Source organism: Lissotriton helveticus, chromosome 1_1 (genome assembly GCF_964261635.1).
Source record: "Lissotriton helveticus chromosome 1_1, aLisHel1.1, whole genome shotgun sequence".
Classification (NCBI taxonomy): domain Eukaryota; kingdom Metazoa; phylum Chordata; class Amphibia; order Caudata; family Salamandridae; genus Lissotriton; species Lissotriton helveticus.
In genome coordinates, this window is record NC_136057.1 from 995,914,617 (window position 1) to 995,939,170 (window position 24,554).

The window sequence follows — 24,554 nt, forward strand, 5'->3', positions numbered from 1 at the left end:
TAGACGGTGAGCTCTGTAGACGGTGAGCTCTGTAGACGGTGAGCTCTGTAAACGGTGAGCTCTGTAGACAGTGAGCTCTGTAGACGGTGAGCTCCGTAGATGGTGAGCTTCTTCAACATTCAGCTTCAACGCCAGTTGGCTTCGTTGACGGATGACCCTGTCAACTGTTGAATTCGTCGAAGGTTGAGCCCATTTACAGTTGGTTTCACACACTGTTGACTTTTATGCACAGTGCTTCTGTAGACGATTTATTTCGTCAACGGCAGCTTTCCGCTACATCCACGTGATGGAGTGATGACTTTTTACTTCCGCCATGATTCTTCTTGGACAGCACATAGCCGTATGAGCATGTTTTTTCTTCAGATCAGAATTATGTATTTCTGACAGCAAGGCTGCCACGGCCTGTACCATGGCGGGATTACGTCTTCTCTTACAACTGGAGTTCTATTACAATCACCTCCGGTGAATATTGGAGGTTTTCCCCTCCTTATGAAGAGAGCAGCAAATTGTTTTCCCCTTTCCCCTTGTCCTGGGGAAACCACAGAAACAAGTTTGTTCAGTTCCTATCATAGACTAAATTTAGCAAGAAGGTGTTAAACTCATGCAGAGGCCAAACTCCGTGCCGGCGTTTTTTTTCCACGCCTCGACAAGAAATGTGAAGCTCCCCACTATTCATCTGCTTTTCTAGTCTCTCAGCCTGCCCTGACTCAGTCATTACTCAGGCGGCACAGCGATTATCTTGCAAGCCAGTTGGGCAGGTATGCCGCCAGATGTGCTCTAAGAAAAACCAAAGGTGGTGATGGACGGAGCGTTGACAATACAAACACTCACCCCCAGTCAACTGATCTGGGTTTAATCCATCACCGTTCTTTAGCTCACTCCGCCACCCCAGTTCAGACATGGCCATATGCAAATCAGTCTGTCAGCCGGGTTTGCTTGACTCCAGTGGCAAAGTGAGCAAGGGACTCACGTCTGAGCATACCCTGCCAACTTAGGGCGAACAAAGAGAAATCAAAGGTGGTGATGGACGGAGCGTTGACAATACAAACACTCACCCCCAGTCAACTGATCTGGGTTAGATGTGCTCTGACATGTTGGCGCTAGTAGAACTTATTCCAGAATCCTCCAAGCCTCACGCTTTGAAGATCCTGCAGGAGGGAGGGAGAGAGAGAGAGAAGTGCATCAGAAATAATACACTGTGCAGCGGACATTGCGTGTACAGGTTTTCGACAGCTCGCAATAGGGGCAGTCTGGCAAAGACAATTTTGCTTCAATGCTACGTCTTTCGCAAGTAGGTTCAGACTTCAATACTTCACTTGCCTTTTGATTGAGGATCCCTTCTGGCCAGCATGTTGATGAGGCACTGCAGACCATCTTAAAGGACACAGATACTGCCCGCACCCTAGGGATATAGAATCGCAACCTTTTTGTGGTGCCGAGGACGTAGCTCCACGTCCTTTTTTCAAGGGAGTTCCATCCAGTATTGGCTCCTACAATCAGAACCAACTGCGTTACTCAAATCAAACGCAGTCACATAGGCAAAGTACCAACAGGTCCTACATAGAAAATCATCGTACAGCCAAGGCAACTCTTCTAAGAAACAATGGATTACCTTGAACCCACCTTTATTCCCTCCAAAAACGTCGGAGGTCTAATATCTCACTTTTATTCCACTTGGTCAAAGGTGACAGAGGACCGTTGGGTTTTTAAAAGTCATGCCCAAGGGCACACTCTAGAATTTGTCAAATTTCCCTCTTTCTACACCTCCAAAGGGACCTCCACCTTCTCATCTATGGGAGTCGTTTGCACAAGTGTCTATATGGATACAAACAGGGACCGTCGGAGTGGTTCCGAATCTCCAACAGCGTTAGGGTTTACTCTCATTTCCTCATCAACAAGCAAATGAGGAAAAGCTCATGATTTTAGATCTTTGCGCAAACTTTACAAATGTTGTACCTCAAGAAAGTCCTAAAGTTCTTATACCAGAACAACTTTATAACTACACTCAACCTCCAGGATGTCTATTTTCATGTGCCAATCCTTCCTAAGCACAGTAAGTGGCTACGCTTTACAAAAGGTACAAAACATTTTCAATTAAAGTCCTACCTTTTGGACTTAGGTCCGCTTCACGTGTCTTTACGTAGATCCTGGCACCGGTGGCAGCCTATGTACGTCTGCAAGGCATATAAATTTATCATTACTGAAACAACTGTATAATAGGGGCTCGCTCTTATTTACAAGCAGTCCAGCACACCCAGACTTATCAGTCACTGTTTCAAAACCTGGTTTTCAATAAATCATGACAAGTCCCAACTAGTACTAGCTCCGATATGAAAGTTTCTCGGAGCATCAATCAATACAAACCTAGCAAAGGTGTTTGTCTCACATGAACGACGGACCTGCAGCTCCCATTTGGTGGTTCTTCTACGTACAAAAAAGTCTGTTTCAGTAGATCCTCAAAGTCATTCCTGGCCACGGCCTCCACCTGCATCCCGTTGGTTCTCAACTACAGATTACACATGAGAAAATTTCTAGAGGAGCTAGACAAGCAGTGGTTGCAGGTCTCCAGTTCATTCGAAGATCTCATTCAAATCAATCCTCGGATGCAAGAGGCCTTTTGTTTGGTGGGTCCAAGAAAGAAATTTGTAGAAGGGGTGTGTGTTTCCTTCAAGAAGCGCCAAATTACACAATCACCACAGACGCATCCCTCGAGGGTTGGGGAGCATATCTTCAAGGGCTGAAGGTCAGCGGGAAGTGGAACCCTCAACAAAAGGCTTGGCACATCAATCTGCTAGAGCTAGGTGCCATCTTCTTAGCCCTCAAATCCTTTTGTGCAATTGCAATCATTCAAGGGGCCACAGAATTGGTTCACACAGACAATACTTCAAGTATGCATTACTTAAACAAACAGGGAAGAACGAGAACGGTTCTTCTATCTCAGGAAGCCCAAGAGGTATGGGTTGGGCGATACGACACAGGATCAATCTTTTGGATGTTCATGTGCCGTGAGTTGCAAATGTGCTGGCGGACACCCTAAGCAGGTCAACCATGTCCAACCACGAATAGGAACTGCATCAGCCAACGGCGGATCGAATCTTCCAGCAGTGGGGTCTTCCCGATCTGGACCTCTTTGCGACAAAAAAGAACAGCAAATGCCTGTTTCTTTGCAAGATGGCATCCCCACAGGGACTCGCAGGGGAAGGCGTTTTCGATAAACTGGTCTCACATATATGCTTACGCCTTTCCTTCGATACCGTTGGTTCCGAGAGTTCTCCGGAAGATAAAGAAAGAGCCGTGTCGCTTGATTCTCATCGCCCCCAGGTGGCCTCGCCAATACTGGTTCACCAAACTTCTTCTCCTCTCAGAGTGCGATCCAATACAGTTTCGACCAATACCGAATCTCCTCTCCATTCAGAATGGTCAAATTTGCCACCAGGATCCGATTTCTCTAAAATTAGCAGCCTGGGGCCTGAGCACCTTGAATTAGCTCATCTGAATATCTCGGCGGATTGTAAGGAGGTACTGGCTTACGCGAGAGCACCAACTAAAATAAAGACATACAGACTTTACTGGAAAATAATCTGCATTTGGTGTTTATCTGCTGGGGTTCACCCATTTCATGCAACGCCGGACCAGATATGACCTTTTTTCTTGCACTTGGCAAGATCAGGCTTATCTCATGCAACGTTGAAGGTCTTTTTGGCAGCCATTTCAAGGTAACGTCAGGATGGGTCCACCTCTCTTTATTCTTCAAGAATACAACAGTTCTTTAAGGGACTATTCAGAATGTTTCCTCCTGTACGTTGTCCGCCTCCATCATGGCATTTTTATGTAGTATTAATAGCGCAGCTCATGCGCCACCCATTTGAGCCAATTCACAGGGTGTATTTCAAATTCCTAACATGGAACTTTTCTCTTTTGCTAGCATTAACTTCATCTAGAAGAGTCAGTGATGTTCAAGCTATCACCGTCAATTCACCTTTCTTACAATTCACGTCCAATTCTGTAGTGCTACGTACAAACCCAAGGTTTATGTCTAAGGTGCCTTCGTATTTTCACCTGAACGAATCAGTCATCTTAAAGACGTTTTTTCCTAATCCCCAATCCCCTGCGGAGAGGGCATTACATACCCTCGACATCAGAAGATGTTTTAAAATTATATTTGCAAAGGACCTCTGCCATTCGCAAATCTAATCAACTGTTTATTGCCTATGTAAAGATACGGCAAGGACAAGCAGTGTCTAAACAAACCATAGCTAGATTGATTTCTGCAGCTATTGACTTTTGCCATCTTCAAGCTGGAAGACCTTTACAGACAATTCCAAGAGCTCACTCTGCAAGAGCTGTTTCTTCCTCGACTGCTCTTTTCGCTGGAGTTCCTCGTCAGCAAATCTGCAGAGCAGCGACTTGGTCCAGCAGACATACTTTCACCAGGCATTATTGTTTGGATGCTGCCAGCGAGGCTGATACGCCAGTGGGTCAAGCGGTTCTACGCAATCTTTTCAGATAAGATGAGCCTCTGTTTTCCCTCCTCCTCTGTACTGCTTTACAGACGCTTATTCCATGCCTAATTTGGGTGCATTCTCATGTGATTGCAAGTTTTTTCATGCATATATGAATGTTGGCGTTTTATTATGTGAATGTATATACTTGCTATGTACAAACTTATGTTACAAATAGCGTCTTCCAAGCATTATTTCGATACTGCTATCTACTCTGATTCAGGCATGTGAATCTATGAAAGACACCCTAATACTGGAGAAGAACAATAGTTACTTACCTGTAATCTGTGGTTCTCCAGTATTGGTGTCTTTCATAGATTCACATGCAACCCGCCCACCTCCCCTCTGAGGCTCTTTAGGCTTCGATGTTTTTAGCTTCAATCCTGTGCGAGAAAATCTGAGAGCCTGAGCCTCTGGGGAGAACATTCTGGTGGGTGCTGTCGCCTGATTGGCTGCAGTTTGGTCTATACAAAATGACTAGGATAGTCATGAGTGTGGAAGTTTTTACTCTTGTAGCTTGGGCTACTTTACTTCCTGGTTGGTTATTACCAAGTTTTTCTAAGGATATTATTGCATATTACTGCTTTTTATATACCGTGGGGCTCCCACTCCGACGACGGGGAATGATTCAGGCATGTGAATCTATGAAAGACACCAATACTGGAGAACCACAGATTACAGGTAAGTAACTATTGTTCTACTTCGACTTTATTTCCTTCAAAATGAACTGCCTTTCAATACTTGATGGAAAGTCTGGCTGCCTTAGTATTCCTTAAGGGTGTGGTTTCAAACTAACGCTATGTGCTCCGCCTATTAGAGGCTCCCTTTTTGCCTTCTTTTAGGGGTTAGGAAAAAGGATTTAATTCAGCGATGTATTCAGCAAAAATTCACTGTTCTTTAAATTGCTCAATTGGAATTGTTTTTAAAACAAACAAAAAAACATATTTAGAAAAAAAGTTGCTCTTATAAGCCTGTTTTGTGCTTATAATTCAGTTGAATCTTGGTGCCTGGGGTTTTCTCATTTGCATTAATATGCAAAGAAATCGGATTACAGGTAAGTCATTTTTTTTTATTTGGTACCATGGTAGAGTGTTTCCATTAACAAAATTGACTTGTTCTCTGAGAAGGAGGGAAGGTTTTGTGGTCTGAGGGAGGTATACTTTTGGGGCATTAAAGTGATGGGGGGAGAGCTTAATGGGGCATGACCTAGCATAGCTAAGAGCCCTTTACAAGAAGCTTGGCTATGTACCTAAGCATATGGCCTAATGCAAGTGACAGGTAACCCTGGCCTATAGTTTCTTGTATTTTAAGGCCTAATTACCCTCACTACACTATTAAATTCCTCTCATCCCTTAGAACGTTTACACTGCAATGAAAATTAGACCTTTGTATGCCTTTGGCTCCCAAGCAACTACCTCTTAAAGCAAAACCGCATTCTCTTCGCCAGTGCATATGCACTACTTTTGGCCTCAGATCTGAAATGCAGTCACTACAGTTTTTGAACCCTCATTGTATGCAAATATCTTTCATTTTTTTGCATGATCAGCTACATTGGTCTTATACAGAAATGTATTTGTTAAACCCAATGTACTTTTGGTGAGGTCAACCTAAGATTTATTTTCCAAATATTCCCTGTCTTTCATTCTGTTTGCATTTTGATGCTATCTCCTGTATGTGCACTGGAATCAGTGGCATTTGAGAAGGTAATTTACAAACTCAAATTATTTATGCAGCTTTTTAAATTTCTGATGGAACTTCCATTGCTCCTCTTTTTCCGGCAGGCCATAAGTGTGACATTTTGGGGTAGTAGGTGCTATGTGGTGGTCAAGCTTCATCTCTCTTTTTGATCAACATTAGCCAGTGAGAAATACAGACTGAAAATATGGAACGCAAAAGAATTTCCCTTTGTCTTCCAGGGCCTACACCCAAAGATTGTCAGAATTAGCTAATTTGGCAGAATCATTGCTGGACGTCCGTCCATCATCCCCTTTTGTATCGCTTTGTTCGCCCTAAGTGTGGCAGGGTATGCTCAGACGTGAGTCCCTTGCTCACTTGGCCACTGGATTCAAGATAGCCTGGCTGATGAGGATTATGAATCTGAAACTGGTCCCAGGATGCTTGTTTCCGGTCCATGGAAGACATGGCTTGGCAGTTCGGGCTGGACTGTTCCCATGAGGCACAGGGTCAGACTGATTTGCATATAGCCATGTCTGAAATGGGGTGGCTGAGTGGGCTAAAGAATGGTGATGGATTAAACCCAGATCAGTTGACTGGGGGTGAGTGTTTGATTTGCTCAAACGCTCCGTCCATCATCCCCTTTTGTATCGCTTTGTTCGCCCTAAGTATGGCAGGGTATTCTCAGACGTGAGTCCCTTGCTCACTTGGCCACTGGATTCAAGATAGCCTGGCTGATGAGGATTATGAATCCGAAACCGGTCCCAGGATGCTTGTTTCCGGTCCATGGAAGACATGGCTTGGCAGTTCGGGCTGGACTGTTCCCATGAGGCACAGGGTCAGACTGATTTGCATATAGCCATGTCTGAAATGGGGTGGCTGAGTGGGCTAAAGAATGGTGATGGATTAAACCCAGATCAGTTGACTGGGGTGAGTGTTTGATTTGCTCAAACGCTCCGTCCATCATCCCCTTTTGTATCGCTTTGTTCGCCCTAAGTGTGGCAGGGTATGCTCAGACGTGAGTCCCTTGCTCACTTGGCCACTGGATTCAAGATAGCCTGGCTGATGAGGATAATGAATCCGAAACCGGTCCCAGGATGCTTGTTTCCGGTCCATGGAAGACATGGCTTGGCAGTTCGGGCTGGACTGTTCCCATGAGGCACAGGGTCAGACTGATTTGCATATAGCCATGTCTGAAATGGGGTGGCTGAGTGGGCTAAAGAATGGTGATGGATTAAACCCAGATCAGTTGACTGGGGGTGAGTGTTTGATTTGCTCAAACGCGCCGTCCATCATCCCCTTTTGTATCGCTTTGGATATCAGCTGTAGCATAGATTAACTAAGCTGTCTTAATTCTGAGTTGATTCTCTTCAATGTAGCCGTCTATAAAGGGTGATTCTTGATTACAGAAAGCAGGGCCTACAAAATTCCTTGAAGGGTACCTTGTATCAGGAAAAGGATATCTAATGTAGAGGATGCCAATGTAGAGGTAATAATAATCAACACTCTAGCAGAAACGGTATCAAATTCTTGGCTTATTTTAGTCTTCCGTAATGGAAGTTTCTAACTCAGTTGTAGTGGTGGAGATATGCAAGGAGATTCTGTTGGCCTGAATGCATGGTTAAATATTGGAGCCACATTTTCAGGTCTCGGCCTGACGTAAGCAGCACATGCGCTGCTCTCATCATACGAGGCTGCTTGGAATCGATACGATTACAGAAGCCGTGTCCCATCTCTGCCTTCAGTTTTGATTCGTGGACGTCATTTAGCATCATGAATTATGCCAAAGGCAGTGCAATGATTGCACCGAAGGCTTGTCAATCGCTGCTTGTTGCCACCCTGTCTCCTTTTATCCACGCCCAGCGGGATTGGATATCTCACTTACGGTGTGATACTGTCTCCTTCATTAGCTGGGACGCACTCTTTCTTTTTCATTGTGAGCGCGGGCCGCTGCTTGAGCACTTGAGTCTCTCCCTAGCGTGCCTCGTTTACATTCCTCCCTGAGATACCAGCTCATTTTGCTTTGAAAAAGAATTGGCAAGATGTAAAGCCTTTCAAAAAGGAGCTTGGCATCGTGGTGTTAACTGACCTCTCTTCTTGTCCAACAGCTTATATTTTAAACAATTAAAAATAATGTTGTTCGCTTATGAAAAAATAGATCTGCTGCTTCACTATTAAACTACTATCTCAAAACAATTTTCGTAGTGAAGCCTTTGAAGGTCAACCAGCTCCGTGGGAAAAAACCCACCAGAAATAAAGTTTGCGATTTTAATGTGCAGAACGTTGAACACAAGACTGGTTTTATTCGGCTTGGCGGCTTCCTCTAGTATCTTACATAACAAATAATATGATGCGCATCTCAAACCAAATTATGCCTTTGAGTTGAAACAATAGATGTTACTGTGTGCGCGTCATCTGGAATCGTTTTAACATGCTGAGAAGATATCGGTGGAGTCTGCCTGCACACTATTCAACACGCAAGCTCTAAACCTACTCTGATATCTCAGCAGAGGCCAATCCTAAAAATATGATTTTCAATTTTATTGGATGTTCTCTGACACAAACAATTTATTGGGAGCCTGCCCATGCCAGTGGGGTGGGGCTGAGCACTGGGGGTGGGGAGATAGGCCTGCAATAGTATTTGGCCGCAAGCGCCTTTTCAAAGGCGGACACTGGACGATAAACCCGACACTGTTACTCATTATTTCCTAACGAGGCCCAAGCCCCCCGTAAAAAACAAAGCACATCTGGCTCTCATCCCAGCGTTTCCATTCTTATTTTATGTAAATGTCTTTTTTATGTAGTTGCAAGTTACCTTTTTAGAAAATGTCCTGAGGAGAAGTAATCCGTCCACTAACTTAAGAAAGCCAATTCGCCATCGCGCTCACGGTGGCCATGAAGGGCCGGGCGGCGTGTCATGTGAGAGGGCCCAGCTGCAAGCCATCGCCCTCCTCAAACTATCCCTCCCTCAGTGGCCGGGCCCGGGGCTTGCGCAGTGAGGGCCGCAATGTGGCAAACGCGTGCTGACCCCGTCTCCGGCCTCTGCAAAGCTAAAATAAACACCAGCACAAGCAATGTGTTTAGATGCCGAATAAAGGGGACCACCTTGGGTAAAGCAGACGAACACACCTCCTGACATTACCTAAACTGAATGAAGCAAAGTCAAAGTATGATCCCTTACGAAGGTTACTTCACACGTGAAGTGGGAGGTTATACAGAAGTGCAAGTTATCTTTGCCCAGCCCTAATCCTTTTGACAAACATCAGGAAGCAGTCTATAATGTTAGGTGGCGTTTTTGAGACATACAATGACATCATTTACCTAGTGGCTGCTTTAAACAAATTCCTATTATCAAATGTGTGGTGGGCACTATACAGTGGCAGTGCAACAATAACAGTGTAGTGGTTCTTCAGGCGAGTTAAAGCACCTCAGAAGTATTTTTAATTGAAAAAATAAATGCATCTTGTGTTTCCAACAATCAGCAGAAGGGTCACACAAGAAGCAATCCCCAGTGAAGCTCCTGCAACCCCAGCCCTGACGTCCTGCAGCGAAATGGTCGGGGCTGGGGCACGAGGTGAACCGGGGCACAGAAGGTCAAGGAGAGGACCCTGCGGGTCCCATACTTGGCCCGTGCACCTTGGTTTCTGCAGGTACAGCAAGCAATGGAGATTTCCAGTGCGCTCAGCATTAGTGGGAAGCGCCTCCACGGGGAGCAGTGTTGTTAACGAGGTGCTGTGGCGCGCCACTCCGTGGGGACTTGCATTCCCGCGCCGTAGTTCTGGGCAGCAGACATTCCTGGCCGGAGTAGTGGGGCAACTGCTACCAAAGTGTAACTTTAATGTGGCTACAAAAATATACAGATACAGTGAAATCACGTGTCTTGCAACTTTGAGGCTTCGAGCCCTCGTCAAATTACAATACTGGTTTAGGTGACTGAGTGTATGAAAAATGAGGACAGAACTCGCACTAAAACCACAAAGCCAGTAAGCTGCAGCCACTAACACCTCATCAGCAGGGACATAGTTTCACCGTTTGGCTCTCAGCCCACCAGCAAAAACTCTTCATTTCTGCTTGAAGAAGCTGCACCTGGAGCCTGTCACACCCTGCCATGCACAGCGCCCTGCACACTCAGCCTCTCTATTAGTCCCCAATAGACATTTCGGGAACCATGAAAGAAATCAGGAATATTGCCAGAAGCAGTGAAGTGCTGTGCTCCCCCAGCAGAGCAGGGTAAGAGGTAACAGAGGAGACTCTACCCTGGTGTCCACACCCCTCTCTACTGTGCCTGCCTAACTGCTGCTGCAGCTTCCTGCATATTTCCTCTCCCTTCCATCCTTGTGCCTCAGTTTTTTCTTTCTTTTTGGGAGGGCGTGTGAGAGAGACCCTCCTTGCTTTAAAATCCACAAAAAGACGAATACAAACCTTAAACAAATATTGAACAGGAAAAAAATTAAGTTTTGCCTCTTCCAGTTTTATTTTCTTTTTTGCCCAAGAGGGGCCAGTTTGTCTGCGCGTGATTGGGATGTGAGGAATGTTTTAAGATGTGTGTGTGTTGAGCCGTCAAAGTGTAGGCTTGCAGGCTAAAGAGTCACATCTGTGTGTGACACTGAGCCAATCCGACAAACCCTGCCCTGGAGACACAGAAAAACAAGCATTGAAAATGCAATAGGTCTCGCCTTTGATTAAGTTAAAGCCATTTGCTTTGCTAATGGTATTGTATAGCAAAGCAAATGGCTTTAAATTAATAAAAGGCGAGACCTATTGCATTTTGAATGCTTTTTATAATAAGCCATGAAGACGGAAGACAAGGACTCTTTCCAATCTCCATCTAGAATTGGCCCTTTTCCCAGTCTAATCCTACATCTAACAAATCAGATAGTCTCTCTTAACGTTGCTGCACAGACTGATCATTTGAGTCTCTTATAGTTTCATCACACTTTGTTGTTGCAGCTTCTTCTAGCGCTGGACACAAAATGGTGAATTGAATGCATTAGTGGAATGGAGGCTTGTCCCTTAGATAAAAGAGAGTGACATAGGTCAGCAGTTTTGAGCCTTTCTTTACTCACCACTTCCTAGATCTTAAAATGTGTGTGTGTGTGTGTGTGGGTGCAAGGAATAGATTGTTTAGGTCGAGCCTAGCGCAGCGCGCATGCATTGCTCTAGGAGATGACCTTTAGGAATCGGTCTGCACTTTTCAGAAACTCGTTCATGCCATGGCATCCACCTTGCAGGAGCGAGCAGCGGCGTGCAGGGGCCATCTGTTTGTAATTAGTGTGGCTGCGCTTGTTCTAACAGAGGCAGACATGCTCTAACACTGCACACTAAACGTCTTCTCTTGACCTATAGATTAAAGTAGGCCTGAATTGTAATGCCGAGAGCATTTATTCTGCCATTTATATTTGGCACAAAGAAATAAACAGCTTTAGGCAAACGAGGCTCAGTTTAGAGAAAGAAGTCTTGTATCAGAGACAGCCCGTTCCTCTGGAGGGTGAGTGTGCTGTGTGTCTGGGTGGGGGATAGAGCACTGCAGAGTTCAGCCTGCTGTCGGCTTGTAGGGAATTCCTGCCCTTAGCCTCGATGACATCAGGCAGAGGAAGCGGCCCTCTCCTCTGTGCCAAAGTAATTAACTGCAGCGGGACTCCCACATTCTGCGGACGTGCATTTGGCTGTTTCAATCTCCCACAGGTTCCCACTGGCTTCAGTCCAGACCGGAGAAAGGGCCAGGGACAGAGCTGTTGTGGGACAGAGCTTTTGTGGAATGCCCTTTGGCTTACTGGCTACAAATACCCACCATGAAACATTGGAAACAAGCTACAAATCAGGTTGCAAATTATGTAAATCTGCAAATCTCCCTGTGTCAGAGAGAAGTGTAAAGTTAAATGTTCTGTTTGTTTAGAAGAGCCCGAATTTCGTCGGGAAAGGTTCGCCATATGTGACACTGCTTAAAATAAAATGCTGATTCTGCCTATTACCCACTCTATAGTCTCCTCTTCCAATAATTATGGAGAAAGCATTAACTTCAGATTTCAGAAAGAGACACCATCAAAGGTTAAATTGCCTACTGTGAAAGTGGGAAATCTGGGATCGATCCTAGCTTTCCTACTTGGCCAAATTGTGGGATCCTAGGCAAATACTTTCACAGGGCATCCTTTTTGTTCATCATCATATATCGGAGCACCTTCAAATACATGAGTTCAGGATGTGCACAAAAATCTCAGTTGTGTTTGATTCAATAATCTATAAACTATTTGCTAAACTTTAATGTTGCTTTGTGTATAATAAGACCCTAAGCCACATATAGGGTACACATGACAACTGACTTGCCTCTCAGCTATCTCATTGTCATCACGGCGGAGGGCAGAAATGTTTCTCACCTTCTATTTAAAAACTATCACTTTCAATAAATACTTCTGGCTGCAGAGATATGCAGTCTGATGTACTATGTGCAAACGCTTTCGCATGTTCGAACAAGCATTGGCATAGCCAATGGGTCTTGTCTTTGAGACCTTATAAGTGTTTAGCCTTGCAACAGTTGATGTTGTTGCACGAAGGATATTGTGCTGGATAACTAAACATTTATAAGGTCCCAAAGGCGAGAACTATTGGCTAGGCCAATGCTTGTTTTAAAATGGGCATCCTTTTACCCAAATTGATTATCCTAATCTGATCGCCAAGCTAAGCGCTGCAACTGGGATTTTTATAGATGGATGGAACCCAATAATTTTTAGTGGTTCTTTCGAAGAACAAATCATATGCAATTCTCCATTATGTATTTATATATATATAGTCCATTATTCTATAACTTTAGATACTGTTCCTAATTTCTTGGCACAGGCAACATTTACAACTATAAAAGAAAGGGCTTACCTTACCCTCGCCTGCTTGGGCAAATATGCCACATTGGGCTTTAAGCCGGACCAATTCCCCCTTCTGTCCTACATCTGCATGTTCCAAGATTAAATTGATATGGATGGAATGAGTCTACGAGCTCACAACTGGTCCCCAAAAGGAACACATCTTATAAGCACCTGCTCAAACCCCTCAACTCAACAAGGAGTGAGCCGATGCATGGTGGTAGGTCCCAACACTGACTTTCCTCAGCTACTTGTCGGCTTATCTCAGCTTTCTAAACCAGATACACTCAGAGTCAAAGAAATACGGAATGTCGACTTCTAGGCGCTGAGAGCATAGAGCATGATAAGAATGTAAAAGCTTGCACACAAACACACTCAACATGGAGAGGGGCACAAGCATGACTGCCCACTTTTACAGCAGTCAAGCATAGAAAGTGAGCTCCCTTGCGTTAACTACTGGACTGGGAGATAAAACTTAAAATAATTAAGTGTACCACGCTGTACGCAAAGCAGCTATCTCAGTGAGGATGGACTCTTCGTAAGCAAGTATAGCCGTCGTGTAGTCTTAACATGTCATTTGATTCCTGCAAAAATATACTCCCATCCCATCTTGCCTGAGCTACAACTCTCCTGCCAAATTTCCATCATAAAAACACATTAGTGTTCATGGCCATTTCAAAGACAACGCTAAATAGCTTCTTGCTAGTGGGGATTCTTTGGATCATTTAAACACCTATCACTTAGGTTTTCCTTAAGCCAACTTTGAAATTTATTTATTATATGCTGCACAGAAATAATGGGCCCTTTGGGTCCCTTTTTGATGTAATTTGTTGTTTTACTTCGCAGGTGTTTGCCCTCTGCAGACTTTAAGTACTCAATATATGTCTTACTGAATGGTTGTGTGAAGCTGGCAAAATGTGCTCATAAAGGGAGTTGCAAAAGATGTACTGATTGTGTTTCTATGACTTTTGGAACGATTTGATCATGATGGAGATGGAAGCAGTAACTCACAAAGATAACTTAATGTTGGATCTGTTGAATGTTGGTTGATTGGATAAGACCTTCAATATCTGAAAACCCATTGGTGGGGATATGCTTCAGCTTACCTTTAAAAACAAGAGGAACTGGGACAGTGATTTGTTTCAGCTGATTGAATGGTTGAGGGTTCAGATCGAATTGCGCGTTGTCCAACAGCAGCTTAAACATATATATTGACCTCTTATCACTACCGTAAATTAATTACAGCCATTTTGTTGATGTTTTGGGTAATATATTGCATGCCTTCTTTACTCTTTTACTGGTGTCATACGTGATGGTTGCAAATTATTATTAAGATGCAACATGATATTGAGATGGACTTTAACATTTCAAAATAATATTATAGTTCTGAATAACTTACCAGTTGTTCCAGGAAGTACCAATAAGTCATTGTTCTTCCATGAGTTTTTTTAAATTAAACTTTTTGTTTGAAATGTTATTAACATGTAACAGTGCAGTGTTTACATGTTGATGAATAGTTAAATACAACAGTGAATACACGAGAGGTTCAAGCACCTGGTACTTAAAGTCCTGACACATATACATTTACAATTCTGCATCTCAGTTGGTGGACTATAGGTCTCCTTAGCCACTAGAAAGCACCATCATCCCCTTCTCCCTCTGTAGCTCTGTGATCTGCGTCCCTCGAGTCAATACTTGTGTCGGAGTCTGTTGATGCCCCAGAGTCTAGATCTAAAAGCTTATCTGAAAGGGCCCGCCATGTGTGCAAGGCGTCTTCGAGTTTGTCATCCCTTCTACTTTGTCTCATTTGTGTGTCCTCGGCTAGGGCCCACTCAGCCAAGTCTCGATGCCAGAGTGTCACTGTCATTGTTCTTCCATGAGTTGATGGTTTATAAATTGTTGGTGCTTAAGAACGGTAAGAAGACATCCAAATTTAGCATGCCGTTGTCAGTACTAAAGGTGTTTAAATTTGCAGGATTGGAAATAATTTTGTTAAAAAATATATTGTAGTTGAGAATATTTGAAGAGGTCTGGTGTTCATGTCTGGATATTTTCAGAAGGAGGATGTATATTCAAAACTTTTCTTTAGAGAATTAATGAGTTTTGGTATAAACTTTTACGTTTGGATTGTTTGCAAATGTTATATTTGAATATTCCTATTTGGGATTTTGTATAATTTACCTTTCTCTGTAAATTTGTATTTATTGATTTCAAAGATTTTTATAGCACATGGTCACCCATGGTATAGATGCACTTTACAATTAAAGAATAACGTGACACAGGGTCTTACAAAGAACTGTGTATGCATAAAATATACAGATTATGGCAATGGGGAGGAGGAAGGGAGTAGAAAAGGGAGGAAGGAGAGGGGAGGACTTGCAGAGGGAGTAGTGGAGAAGGGAGGGGGGAAATGAAGATCTGGAAGGGGGAGTAGGAGACAGAAGAGAAAGTGATTACAGGTGCAAGGGCAGAGTAAGGGTGGCAATAGCAATTACTTCACCAACATATCAGACAGAGAGGAGTGATTAGGAATGAGCCTGCTAGAGATAGAGGGATTATTGGGTGTGGTATATTTGTGTGGCATGTTTTCATTTTTAGGTGCACTTGTATTATTTGCTTGATATTTACTAAAAATCATAAATATGAAAAGATGAAATATAAAGCAACATTTTAATACAACCATGGACAAGTTTATTTCAAATAGAGAAGGCCCATGTTATTCTTGAACTCAAATGTCATGAACATAGCAACCCATTATTAACCATTCAAATTGATGCCCTTCTTTTCTAAGAATTCACCCAATCAGAACTTAACAGCTTTGCCGGAGGCCGCAACTACCATCTATAAAGATAACTTATTACACCATGTGACAGTTGTCACTGTGACAAATTTCATTGATTTCTCTAGCAAAAAAATATTTCATACGATGTTTTAATTTACATTTCTCATAGTCTTGATGAACTATGAAATCCACAGCTCGAAATCACACGCTGGATCACATGACAATTGCCTAATATTGTGTATGTTTTAATAGAATTCTTTGACGCTTTTGTTTTATTTGAACACTTTCGACAGTCTTGTTTTTCATGGCAGAGACATGTTGAGTATAAAAACACACAATTGGTTTGTAGGTGGGGCAATGAGGAACTAGAGAAGATAGAAAATAAAGCGAGAGTAGATAGAACTCGGAATGCATATTACATTCATGGAGGTCATGCAGATTTTTGATAGGGAAGTTGTTCATCATCTTGAAATCTGTATCGCTGTAAGAGCCCAAGGGCCAGATCACAAAACATTTTTTTGGCTGGCACTGTTATATTTCGTTGCTGGTAAGTAAGGCAGTGCTTTCTGTGAACAACGTTTACCACTGTATTGAGAAAACATATTTGTTTAGGCAGTAATGTATGGTTTGACAAAAAAATATTTGTGCATATCTGTTGTGGTATTTTGCTGCAGTGTTTTGTCGTGTCTTTTTTTGGGTGATTTATTGTGCGGTGCTCTTATTTTGTTTTGTGATATTGTATTGTGTTCTGGTGTCTACTTTGGATGTCAACAAATGATGATAAATTTCCAGGATAAAAAACTCCACAATCCTTCAAAAGTTCCAGTGACAACAACTATTTACCATTGTCTAAGATGGCAAAATACTGCTCCTCTGGCTGGTCAACTATTAACGGCACCAGTCAACTCAAACCTGTGGTGGAGACATATCTTAAATTAGCAACTCATGCACTCACTTGGTGTTGTACGGCCACATCAATTTTTACTTGCTGTGTCCTCCGCCTGATTTAATTTTCTTTCCTCTCTGAGGTTTTTTGTTTTTGCCGTTTTTATTTTATGACTGCTGGTTATGTGTTTCTACTCTGATGGGTCTCTAGTTTGTTTGTCTTCTTTTACCATGCATTCTGCATGTAACTCCTGTGGCGATTGGTCAGACAACTCCAACACACTTGAAATCCATTTCCAGATGTTGATATATTTTTCTTGATATTTGAAGTTTTTTTTTCACTTTCATCACTGCCGTTCCTTTCCATTAACAAATTATTATACATGTGGGTTGTGGTTGGAAATAAGTAGTGGACTGTGGATCCAATAAACATGAATTGCACTTCCAGCTTACCCCTCTAATACAGTGTGTGCTTATAGACGAGGTTTACATTGTCTCCTTGGACCACAGTTCCCCTCTCTGCCACAACAGAGAGCTCTAAATTCACAGTATTGAATGCTATATAAAATAATGAAAATGTACATGTTAATCTACTTGGGTTTATACAGTGCACATCTGCCAGTATAGCTTTGCTGTCTGAAAGGGGCATTTCCAGAGGGCATGGAGTTGTAATTAGCATGCTGTAATCCCCCCTCTTCCTTATCAGTGTACTTGGGCCCTTTCCTTGTTTTTCCGGCTTACCCTGTCTCAATGTATGGTTCTGAGGGCGCCAGTGTCGGCCTATCAGTCTAGGACCCATCTCTTGCGCTTTTAGTACCACTCTCTGCCTGTCCCACTGATTTTAACTTGTGTCCCATCATGTTTTGCTATAGTGTCTGTGTTTCTCTGCCCCATTTTCTCTGCTCCCATGTAGGTCAATGGAGACATTTTGGGCATGAATGCATACAGTGCAGCACACAGAGTTGCTAGCACTGCATGAAAGGGAGAGAGCAGAAATGCTCCATATTTACAAAAATATGGAGCAATTCTGCACTCTCTTTGTGCTGGCACACTGCGTGCTGCCTAGCACCAACACAGGCACCCGTGCACCACAGTGCAAGCGCTGCCTGCTTTACAGGCAGGCTGCACGAAAACAGTCCTTGTGGGGAATTTGCTCTTGCTATGTGGAATGCATCACACAGAGAAATAGGAAGTAACAAAGATAAGATAAAGATATTTCTACTTGTTACACCTCCCTATTGGAAGTGAAGCATTTTGGCGGAATCCCTGGCTTACAGCTCTAGTGAATCTGGGAATGGGCCACAATGAAGGCCCACGCTCCACCCATGCAACGCCTCCCAGAAACAGTGTAACGTAATGCTGCTCAGGGGGCTGCATTATGTTAATTTTTCTTTCCATAGCCATGCAAAGGTGGTGCAAATCGCTTTTTGTGAGGATTTCTAAATCCTAGTTCAGGACGTGCGTTGCCTTTTGTCACACAAGGACAACTCAAGTCCTTAGTAAATATGGGCCTGAGAACCTAGGTAGAAGTATTTTTAAACTTCAAACTGATTTTTTTTTTCACCTGGAGCCCCACTAGTGGTTGATTAAAATGTCATGCAACGTGAGAAATCATGAATGTGTATGTGATCAAACATATTAGCAACTTTTTTCTTTTTTGTCGGCTCCTCAAATTATTTGTTGTAATAGATTTTTTATTTTGGATTTTCAGCAAAATTGAGTTTATCCAGTCAGAGATCATGATGGTGGTATTCTGCATTTTGTTTTTTCTTCAAAATGATGATATGAGTCCATGTCAGCTGATATTTCCTTGCCATTTGTTTTCACATGCCTGCATTCCTTAGCCCAGCACCTAAAGTCCAAGATCAACCGAATACATATGTCTCCCGAGGCCTAAAAGATCATGTCATGAATATTAATGCTGTCTTATTCCCTTCCCTTTGCAGATGACATTGATGACGCGTACAAAAAGTTGAGTCTGCTTGTGAAAGAATACCTCGGCTTGACAGAGGCCATAGATCCCATCACCCTACAGCGGACATCCCTGGAATGCCCAATACCAGGTACATGGATTATTTGGAGCTAGTAGCATAGTAGAACTATTTTTACATTTTAGCAGTACGGTTAATGGTGTATTTCATGATAATTTCGCTGCAAGACACTCTAAGCGAGATGTGTGATGCATTTTATTTTCTACTCGAATTTTCCTAAAGAACTGCTGAAATCTGCACAAGCATTGGGAAAGCACATTACCATCATGGCACAGTACTAGGCACTGCAATGACATTCGGAAGAATTTCTTTATTGGTAATGCCACAGTGAAAAGAGGAGCTTTAAGGTATTGCTGGACACAGCAAATGAATCTAGGGCAAGGAAAAGCAAGCAATCTAAACTGGGTGGGGGTCATGGAGGGCAAGTGCAAGTAAGAAGGCTTTGACCCACTGTACAGAGATGACGAGTGGGCTGACGTGGAATAATAGGGAATCTGAATAATAGGGAATATGAAGGCCATATAGAGGGACCTCGCCATGAGAGATTTTGTGCATCTAAAAGTGATACTTAGATAATCAAATTGAAAACTATGAGAAATTAGTAATGAGTGGAAGTGTGAAGTATAGGATGCGATATGGGCCGACTGATTAAGAACAAAAAGAATATCAATTGATGAATGTAGAATAGTTAAAGAAGAAGAATAGGATATTGCGGAATACCGAAAATATTAGGAGCAAGTAATACGAATGTGATCAAAACAGAGGGCCTGATTACGAGTTCGGCAGTCCATCAGACCGTCGAACCCATGGTGGAGGTGTGGTGGCGGTAGGGGACTGCTGCACCAGTGGTCCGCCTGCCGTATTACAACAGCAATCAGACCTTCATGGGACCGCCGCAGGCGCCAGGGAGCCGGATTCGCTGGCGGTAATGCGGCAGTCAGGGGTGTGCAATATGTTGGCGGTGCTGCTGTGGCACCGCCAAGCATATTACAAGTTTTCCTTGCTGCCTGGATTTCATGGCAGTGTTGATGCCATGAAATTCTGGCAGTAAGGTAACAAAGGGGGCACTACAGTGCACCATGTTACCTCTGGGCCCTTGGGTGCATGCAGGTGGGGCACATGGTCTGCCCTTTGTATGCATGCACCTCCTTTTTTGCACGGCATGGACTTCACAGTCCATGCCGTGCAGGAAAGGGCTTTGGTGCTCTTATTGCAGTGCCTTTTTCAAAGGCATGGCCATGTGAACACCAATGGACCGCCCGCCAGCCAACGAGATGAATTTGTAATCTGGTAAGCATCTGGCGGTCGATTTTGGCGGAGTAGGACTGTAGCGTGCCACCCCGCTCCTGCACCACCAAACCTGTAATTAGACCCAGAGTCTAAAAGCTGAAAAAGTCAGAAAGAAACAAAGCTTTATGATGTTGTATAACTGAAATTAACATGGGTATGAACCCAAGAACATATTCCCTAGAATAAAATAATAGGAGAAGGGGAAAGGGAATCCGAAGCCAGGAAATATAATGTTTGAAAGTGGGCAGGTGCCAAGGATTCAGTTACAAAACCAGACAGAAATATGCTTTGAAACACTATAAAAAATTAGAATTAAATACAGATTTGAGTGACATCTGCTTAAAAATGCCAGTGAAATTCAACTTACAATAGGTAAAGGAACACGATAGAGAGTAAAGAGAAAAGAACCAAGCACAGATTTCTGAGATGCACCATACATGTGCGGACCAGTAGCAGGCACGGATCTTTTCCAGGACACAGAAAATACTGACTGGACAAATGAGAGATGGTGGAAAGAACTGAACCAGAACTTCCTAAGGACTATAACATGGATAGAAGGGAACAGTGACAAACAGTGCTAAAAGCATGGAAAGATCCAGATGTGACAAGGGTGAAGGATCAGATTATACACAGAAAATAGTGGCGTCTCTGGAGAATGGGCTGACGTATGCCAGAGTAAAGGGAAAGTATAGAGATAGTTGAGTATGAATGGCAGGATAGAAATAAGCGCGGGAGTTAGGCAGAAGTGAAGGATCAAGTGGTGGTTTTACAGTAAGTGATGTTAAATGCAGCTTCGCTTGCATTATAAACTGTGAAAATCTGGACTGAAAATTTCTCCGACCGCAAATGCATTTTGTTCCTTCTTACTACTTTGCCTTCCCCATAGTTTTGTAACTGATTTCCTATGCTCCTACTGATGAGTGCAGTCGATTGCCATACATGGCATCATGCCAGAGTCTTCAGATGGCATGAAATGATGTTGCAGGGCAACACTCAGATTCCCAATTTGTGGAATTAGGTTAGATATAGATAGGGTTTGCAATTGTGCTACACATACAATTGGTAATCTATAACTATTGGGGAAGTCCTCACCCCAACTAAGAGGACAGACCAGGGCATTCTTTGCCAAAATACATCACTTGCAGAGCCTCTGTGTGATGTAGAATATCAAATGTGCCTGTCAGAATCCTCTTTGCCCCAAGTCCTTCGCAGCTTGTCTGATAGGCCATAAATTCGGGGCTTGTTTAATTTTTTTTAACAGTTTTTTTTCCACAGTGCAAGCAGTCATTAAAGCCCATCATAGATAGATGGATAAAGGTGCATCATTTGGTACTCTCCACACTGAGCCCTATGCAGGAGCAAAACATCTATCAGGTTGCTTGTGTGCAGGTGCCAGGTGGACTCTCAGCTCTTAAATACACGTACATGTGCCTGCGGCACAACACTCAAGAAAAGTACCCAGCCTGGTTGTGAATGCAGCAGAGGCGCATTTTGTGTAATAACACAGAAGCCAATATGTTGCTACATACTCAACAATAATTACAACTGAAAATTAACAAATCTACATTGAACACCGCTGTAAGTGGAAAAAAATGTCAAGATTTGCTCAGAGAGAAAAACAAGAAAAACATTTGTTACCCACGTTAACGCCGTGTTTCAGGAATGATGAGTCAAACAAGTGAGGGATGAGCATCTGTCCAGCAATGCTTCAGCTGTCCCTTAGTTCCTGCTGCCACCCCCCTCCACCCCCAGTTAATGAAGATCCACCTTGATATCTCTTACCAGACGTGAACAAAGGGATGTGTAGCACAACTGTAGGTCTTGTGCCAGCCCTAAATGTGTGCATCGAACAGTTAGACAAATCCTTTCTGTTTTTTGCTACCTGATTCATAAAGTTTGTTATATCTGTACTGTTCTGCTTAGTTATTATCAGCGAGGTCAGGCCCTTCTTATACAAGTGCACAGACCCATTCTTATCTCTTACAAGCGCACAGACCCATTCTTATCCTATACAAGTGCACAGACCCATTCTTATCTTAAACAAGAGCACAGACCCATTCTTATCTTAAACAAGTGCACAGACCCATTCTTATTTTATACAAGTGCACAGACCCATTCTTATCTTATACAAGTGCACAGACCCATTCTTATCTTAAACAAGCGGACAGACCCATTCTTATCTTAAACAAGCGCACAGACCCATTCTTATCTTATACAAGTGCACAGACCCATGCTTATCTTATACAAGTGCACAGACCCATTCTTATCTTAAACAAGCGCACAGACCCATTCTTATCTTAAACAAGCGCACGGACCCATTCTTATCTTAAACAAGCGCACAGACCCATTCTTATCTTATACAAGCGCGCAGACCCATTCTTATCTTATACAACTGCACAGACCCATTCTTATCTTAAACAAGCGCACAAACCCATTCTAATCTTATCCAAGCGCACAGACCCATTCTTATCTTATACAAGTGCACAGACCCATTCTTATCTTAAACAAGCGCACAGACCATTCTTATCTTATCCAAGTGCACAGATCCATTCTTATCTTAAACAAGCGCACAGACCCATTCTTATCTTATCCAAGTGCACAGACCTATTCTTATCTTATATAAGTGCACAGACCCATTCTTATCTTATACAAGTGCACAGACCCATTCTTATCTTAAACAAGCGCACAGACCCATTCTTATCTTAAACAAGCGCACAGACCCATTCTTATCTTATACAAGTGCACAGGCCCATTCTTATCTTAAATAAGCGCACAGACCCATTCTTATCCTATACAAGTGCACAGACCCATTCTTATCTTAAACAAGAGCACAGACCCATTCTTATCTTAAACAAGCGCACAGACCCATTCTTATCTTATACAAGTGCACAGACCCATTCTTATCTTATGCAAGCTCACTGACCCATTCTTATCTTATAAAAGCGCACAGACCCATTCTTATCTTATGCAAGTTCACTGACCCATTCTTATCTTATAAAAGCGCACAGACCCATTCTTATCTTATTGGAGTGCACTGATCCATTCTTATCTTATACAAGCGCACAGACCCATTCTTATTTTATGCAAGCGCACAGACCCATTCTTATCTTATGCAAGCACACAGACCTATTCTTATTTTATGCAAGTGCACAGACCCATTCTTATCTTATGCAAGTACACAGACCCATTCTTATCTTATACAAGCGCACATACCCATTCTTATCTTATGCAAGCACACATACCCATTCTTATCCTATACAAGCGTACAGACCCATTTTTATCTCATACAAGCGCACGGACCCATTCTTATCTTATGCAAGTGCATAGACCCATTCTTATCTTATGCAAGTGCACAGAACCATTCTTATCCTATACAAGCGTGCAGACCCATTTTTATCTCATACAAGCGCACAGACCCATTCTTATCTTATACTATTGCACAGACCCATTTTTACCTTATGCAAGTGCACTGGCCCATTCTTATCTTATACAAGTGCACAGACCCATTCTTACCTTATGCAAGTGCACAGACCAATTCTTATCTTATGCAAGTGCAGTGTTCCATTCTTATCCTATACAAGTGCACAGACCCATTCTTATCTTATACTATTGCACAGACCCATTTTTACCTTATGCAAGTGCACTGGCCCATTCTTATCTTATACATGTGCACAGACCCATTTTTATCTTGTGCAAGTGCACAGACCCATTCTTATCCTATACAAGTGCACAGACCCATTCTTATCTTATGCAAGTGCACTGGCCCATTCTTATCTTATGCAAGCGCACAGACCCATTCTTATCTTATGCAAGTGCACAGACCCATTCTTATCTCATGCAAGTGCACTGACCCATTCTTATCTTATACAAGTGCACAGACCCATTCTTATCTTATACAAGTGCACAGACCCTTTCTTATCTTATAGAAGTACATAGACTTATCTTACTCAAGCACTGTTATGTATATTTTGTATGCAATAAGAGGTAGTAGATGCTGCTGTCTCTACAAAAATTAGCTTAACGATGTTGTGTTCCCAAGGTGTCTTTGGCGTTACCTAATAGGTGATACTGCTCTGTTAGTAGATCAGGAATCTGCAGGAAGTCAGGGGGGGGGGGGTAGAATTGATATTCAGGGACCATTTAACAATTTAGAGTGAAAACATTGGAAGCTAAAGTGGTCATGTTCTCCATTTCTCCCACAATGTCAAGAGGCACATGCTGGACCTTCGAACCAGGGAGGGGAATACAGAACATAGATCTCATATTGCCACCATCTTGGACTGTACACCTAGGCCTAGTGTACCAGCAACTTGGGACAACCAGTATTATGCTCAGGGGCTGGAGATTCAGAAGGACAGCCAAACTCCACCAGTGTGCTATGAGATTAAACAGAACCTTCTACACACATAGATCATTTAACTAATCAAACCAGTCTTTCTCTCAAGATTTCTTCTTCCTCCTTCGTTCACTCCATCCATTCATTCAAGGAATTATACCTGAAGAAAAAAAGTAAATAATCTTGAAATAAATGTTAAAAAAAGTAGGTAAACAAAACATAACTTGCCTGTCTACACGC

General features: G+C 42.9%; 1 protein-coding gene across 1 annotated transcript in view; it reads left to right on the forward strand.

The window, feature by feature from the left end:
• LRGUK (leucine rich repeats and guanylate kinase domain containing) overlaps window positions 1-24,554 on the forward strand; it is a 336,772-nt gene that overhangs the window by 268,141 nt on the left and 44,077 nt on the right. Inside the window, exon 15 of the mRNA XM_078677476.1 lies at window positions 18,644-18,760. Coding sequence (XP_078533602.1) covers window positions 18,644-18,760 — 117 coding nt within the window. The remainder of the gene's footprint in view (window positions 1-18,643; window positions 18,761-24,554) is intronic.